This window comes from Capra hircus, chromosome 10, assembly GCF_001704415.2.
Source record: "Capra hircus breed San Clemente chromosome 10, ASM170441v1, whole genome shotgun sequence".
Classification (NCBI taxonomy): Eukaryota; Metazoa; Chordata; class Mammalia; order Artiodactyla; family Bovidae; genus Capra; species Capra hircus.
Genome location: NC_030817.1, coordinates 75,892,822 through 75,899,026, shown reverse-complemented (window position 1 = coordinate 75,899,026; position 6,205 = coordinate 75,892,822). Strand labels below are relative to the sequence as shown.

Below are 6,205 nucleotides of genomic sequence, written 5' to 3'. Positions count from 1 at the left end.
TAATAAAACAATGAATTTGGAGACAAATATATCACTTGTCATTTTGGGGGGCTTACTGTTTGTTTTTATTTCTTAATTGGAGTACAGTTGCTTACAATGTTGTATTAGTTTCTGCTGTGTAATGAAGTGAATCAGCCACATATATACATATATGCCCTCCCTCTTGGACCTCTCTCCCACCTCACCCCCCATCCTTCCCATCTAGACTAACACAGAACACTGAGCTGAGCTTCCCACACTATACAGTGGGTTCTCACTAGCCATCTATTTTACACATGACTTATTTAGGTGAGTTGCATTTGAGAGATAAAATTTAGCTCTCATTTGTATTTTATTAACATGTTGTCCAGTCCCAAGACTTTCATTAGGGCAGCTTTCATCTTCTTGTTCCTGAGGCTATATATTAGAGGATTGCATAAAGGTGTTATCACAGAATAAAATAAGGTAATGAATTTTTGCATTTTCACTGGGTGTCCTGATCCAGGACTAATATACATCATCATAACAGAGCCAAAAAACAGAATTACCACAGCCAGATGAGACGCACAAGTAGAGAATGCCTTGCGTTTGCTGGCTGCTGAGGGCATCCTTAACACAGCCAGAATCACCAGCGCATAGGAGCAAAGGATGAAGAGAAATGTACCGATCATGAAAATAACATTAAAAATAGAGTAAATGAGTTGTGTGGTGTTGTCTTCAGAACAAGACAGCATCATCAATGGGACAGGATCACATATGAAATGGTCAATGATATTTGGGCTGCAAAAGGGCAACCGTGAAACGAGAACAACTGGGGTTACAAAGAGAATGAACCCACCGGACCACCCAAAGATGACGAGGCCAGTGTAGAGTTCTTTAGTCATGATGCGTGGGTAATGCAGAGGACGGCAGATGGCAAGATACCTGTCAAAGGCCATGATGCAAAGGTAGAAGCCCTCGTCACACCCGAAAGAGAAGAAGAAGTAGAACTGTGCAAAACAACTCACGAAGGAGATGGACTTGCTTGAGGACAGGAAGTTGGCCAACATATTAGGGACAGTTGTGGTGACATAACATATTTCCAGGAAAGAGAAATTCCCCAAGAAGATGTACATGGGGGTGTGAAGGCGCTGATCCCACCGCACAGCACAGACAATGGCTGTGTTCCCCATCAGGGTCAGGATATAGGCTGCTGAGAAGAGCCCGAAGTAGAGGAGCTGCATTTCTGGGCTTGAGGAAAAGCCCAGGAGGATAAAGTGGGTAACAGAGTGGGTGGTTTCCCTGCTGGACATATTCATTAATCTGGAAGACATGGGATGACAGTGGTTTTTGCTTTAATGGAGTGCGCTGATTCTTCCTGAAAAAAAAAATTATTTACCTTTCATTTCATAAAATTGTAAACAAATTTTTAGCAAAAGAACTGTGGCTTTCATGGCTCAGCACTGAGCATATATTACTCTAAAAATTCACAATAAGAGAAGAGGGAAAACATGAAATGGAGAACAATTTTTACTTTTCTAAGAAAGCTTAACTAGATACGAAGAATGTATGTAATTCTGATAAATTACCTATGTTAGTGTGTTCTTTCATCTGTTTACCTGTACTAATGATATTACATTTCTGTGCATATGAAGTTTTTCTAATGTGTCTGTGTTTGGTATCCATGGTCAACTTAGATACTATATATATAAATGATATCACATAGTGTTTGTATTTCTCTGACTGATTTCTCTAAGCAGAATGTTCTCTAGGTCCATTCACATTGTTGTAAATGGCAGACATGGAAGCAAGTCAAGTGTTCATCAACAAATGAATGGATAAAGAAGATGTAGCATACACACATATGTATGTGTGTATATATATATATACATATCACATATATTATTGTATCAGTAATATTCCATTGTAATAGAATATTACTCAGCCACAAAAATATCTATTAACATGTTCATTGTGTCAGGTAGGCTGTTAAGTGCTGGAGAAACAACAGCTGTGGGCATGACAGATCTTAAGCTCATGGAGCTTATAATCAAGAGATTACCATAAACTTTTAATATATTTTTTGCAAAATTTTGATGTGTTTCCTACTATTGGAAATATTTTTGCATTTTACAAAAAATATTTAATAAATCAAGGAATCTTTTTCAAGGTGGGAGTCCAAGACTGAGTCAGGGATGTCCTTGATATATTTCTGTGTAGAAAGGTAATATCTGGATTCCTAAATCAGACCACATAGATGACTGATTCTTATGTGATGATTGAGATGGCACCTAAATTGGAAGGACTATTTATAGATCCTCATTGACCTTTGGATTGTATAAATATGGGTGTGGTAAATTAAGCCAGCTAAGTATGTGATGGTACTATCTAAAATAGTCTGTTAATACTTTTAAAGAAAGAACTCACTATTTACGCAAGGCTTTTAGGAAACACATCTTCTAATAACTTGTTTGAAAGATATGTATGTATTTGAATGGATTATCTCTCTATCTTTTAGAAATTTCTGTAACCTTTTTACTCAGGATCTTAGTATCAGCCACCTCTATTAATTTATTTTACATACAGAAAAGTCATTGACAAAGGATTAATTTTAAATCATTACTGATACTTACCCTTTTGTTTTGGAATATTACCTGAGGATAGTAATTGTCCAGTGACAGATTTAGAATAAATCTTGTATGTACAACAAAAACTCATACATGTGAAAACTTGTTACTTCAAAAAGAATTAATCCATGTTAAACCAGGGCTCATTAATCTAATGGAAGTGAAAAACAATATATGAGCTTGGAAAAGAATGTATCTCTGAGATGAAATATTTGCCATATTTCCTCTACTACCAAGCAACAGAAATCATCTAACTAAATTCTTCTCCAGCAATTTATGAGTTAATATGAACAACAACAACTGCATCTTCATTTGAAATCTTAAGCTTCTTTGCATATATCTCTTATTCACCCTTTAGAGAGAGAAAGACGTGAGACTTAGACCTTAGGCTTCTAGGATTTAAGGAAACAAGAAGGAACATATATTATTTAGGTTTTTTTGGAGGGGGAGGGGGTTAGCGTTTTGTCCTAATGAAATATTTAGTTTTCTCAAAGAAGAAAATGCTTCCTATTAAATTATTTTTGCAAACAGTAGAACACATGTGGCTCACATGATATGGTTTCCACTTGCTGCTTGGCTGAATACTGAGAAGAGTTTCAGAGATGGAAGATTAAATATTACTCCATGGAGCAAAAGGTATGTGAGGGAGTTCCAAGAAACTGGATGATTCAGTTTGTAATCTTTTAAGGGTTGCAAAAGGTGAACCCTATAAAATATTTTTTCTTGAGTTTCAAGGCACATGTTTGTGGTTAAGACAAAAGCATGGATGAAGGAAATATATATATGCATACTTCCTTGCATCATAATCTTTGGGGATTTGGGGTTTTCTCTCTTAATGATCTATTAGATTTGTTTAAAAGAGGAGATAATTTTGAATTTTCACTTATATATAATCAAACACCAAGTCCTAGTATTCTCCAAAGAATAGTGAAGATGTGGAAATCAATTTTATTTATTTATTTTTATTCTTTAGTATCCATGTATAGTTGAAGGTTCCTGGGGAATAATTAAGTAATAATTGGAATTGTCATAATAGCTACAATAGGAAGCTTTATCACTGGGTTCTTGATATCAACCTTGAAGAAGAAGAAACCATTCTTCTTGTCCATCAAATATCTGTTCTCGCATAGCCTGTTAGAGATATTTAAACTGCATTTTTTTTTAGAGTAAAAAGAGTTGACAACCCAAACTCATAGAAGTATTGGATTGGCCAAAATTTTTTTTCAGGTTTTTCTGTAAGGTCTTATGGAAAAATTCAATGAACTTCTTGGCCAAAGCGAGAGAATGGTGACTGCTGGGAACTCTGGGGGATGAAGGAAATGGGAGATTGATCAAAGGGTTCAAACTTCCAGCTATAACATGAATAAATTCAAGTGAACAGCATGGTGGCTATAGTTAAACTATATTACATACTTGAAAGTTGCTAAGGAAGTAGATCTTACATCTACTAATGTAGTATATTAATTAATTTTCATAAGTTGAACTCTCCTTGCATTCATGGGATAAATTCTGCTTATTCATGTGTATAAGCCTTTTAATATGCTACTGAATTCAGTTTTCTAGTATTTGTTGAGAATTTTGTGTCTATATTCATGAGGATATTGGTCTGTAGTTTTCTTATCTTGTCATATCTTTTACTGGCTTTGGTATTTGGATATGAATAGCCTTTTGAATGAATTAGGAAATGTTTATTCCAATGTCAGCATTAAAAGTTTGTCAATTTTGTTGATATTTTCTAAATTTTTTCTTTATAAATCACTTATGATTCTTAACACTTTTTTCTCCTTTTTCTTTAAAGCCAAATGAAATGTTGTTCTAAACAATTTATAATTATTAACTCACATTAATCCTATAAACTATTGTTAGTAGTTTCAGAATCAATAATATCATTTATTTGTGTTGAATCTGTTAAAGACAATCTCAGGCACATTGTTGTATGGCTTGAAATTCAAGAGGAAAATTAGGAAAAATTCCTGGATATAGACAGAGAGGCCTGAAAGAATATGGGAAAAGCTAGACACAACTATTAAGGAAGCTAACCTTGTTGAAATACACAAATCGTGCCACTTCCCCATACATAGGGCTGATACAACTCTGAGAAAATTGTCTTAGGAAGACAGTTTCAAAAGCCTAGGACTCACGGGACTAAATCTCTCTGAAAATACCTCTTCTAGTGCACTCTCATCCCAGAAATGATATCATTGACACCTTTCACACATAAAAATTTTATTTTACGTTTCATACCACCATAGGTATTTGTTCTTTGACTTGTCACTAGACATATACACTATGTCAGAAAATTATGTGACTAATTTAGAAAATAAAACTAAGAAAAATAGTCTAATATGAAAATATAAAGCAGAGCGACTGAACTGAACTGAATACTGGTAAAATATTCAATCACGTATACATACTAGGAACTTACCAAGTGATGCTAGTGGTAAAGAACCTGACTGTCAAAGCAGGAGACATAGATTTGTGTTTGATCCTTTGGTGGGGAAGGTCCCCTGGAGGAGGACATGACAATCCACTCCAGTATTCCGGCCTGGAGAATCCCCATGGACAGGGGAATTTGGCAGGCTATAGTCCATAGGGTCAAAGAGAGTCGGACATGACTGAAGCAACTTAGCATGCATGCATACATACTATAATGATCTTAATTTATTTATAGGTGCATATGTAATTTATTGACAGTTTCAGATATTCTCCAGGGATGACTTCGTATGAAAAAGCTTGAGGAACTGAGATACAGAAGACAAAATGTAGATGACAGAAGAGAGAACTGGTTTGAGGAAAGAGCACAAAACCAAGAAGAGGAAATTTTGGTCATAGATGGGGTACTTTATGTGATTAGTCTATAACACTGATGCTATTAAGGGGACACTGATGACGTCCCCAAGACTACGCATGCAGCAATTGTGTCAAAGAGCTCTAGGTAGCAGGTAAACTTAATAAGAACAATTATAGGAAATACAAGACATATCAAGTTGTGTATTTGTGTGTTTTACGTAGGTTTTATTTTGTTCTTGAAGTATCAGGTATGCATTTAGTACACTGGTTTTGAACCAGTTTTAGTTTAGGAGATAGAGTCTATTATCAAAATTCTGTCCAGATTTTGCTGCAAAAGGTTTATCAGTGGCTGCTTCAGCCAGAAATGTATAAATTCTGGATCAAAGTCCTAGTTTGTTGGCTCAGCTTCAGTTCCAGAAGCAATATTTCCCCCATTTCATTCTGAGGGAAGAATTCAGTTCAGTTCAGTCTCTGTCATGCCTGACTGTTTGTGACCTCTTAGACTGCAGAAAGCCAGGCTTTCCTGTTCATCACAAACTCCCAGAGCTTGCTTAAACTCATACCCCCTGAGTCAGTGATGCCATCCAACCATCTCATCCTTTGTCGTCCCTTCTCCTCCTGCCTTCAGTCTTTCCCAGAATCAGGGTCTTTTCCAATGAGTTGACTCTTCACACCAGGTGGCCTAAGTACTGGAGATTCAGCTTCAACATCAATCCTTCCAATGAATATTCAGGACTGATTTCCTTTAGAATGGACTGGTTTGATCTCCTTGCAGTCCAAGAGACTCTCGATAATCTTCTCCAAAACCACAGTTCAAAAGCATCAATTCT

General features: G+C 35.9%; 1 protein-coding gene across 1 annotated transcript; it reads right to left on the bottom strand.

Annotated features, from left to right (window-relative positions):
- On the bottom strand, positions 321-1,277 carry LOC102177241 (olfactory receptor 11G2-like). The gene has a single exon (XM_013967020.2). It carries the CDS (start codon positions 1,275-1,277, stop codon positions 321-323), a length of 957 nt encoding a protein of 318 aa, XP_013822474.1.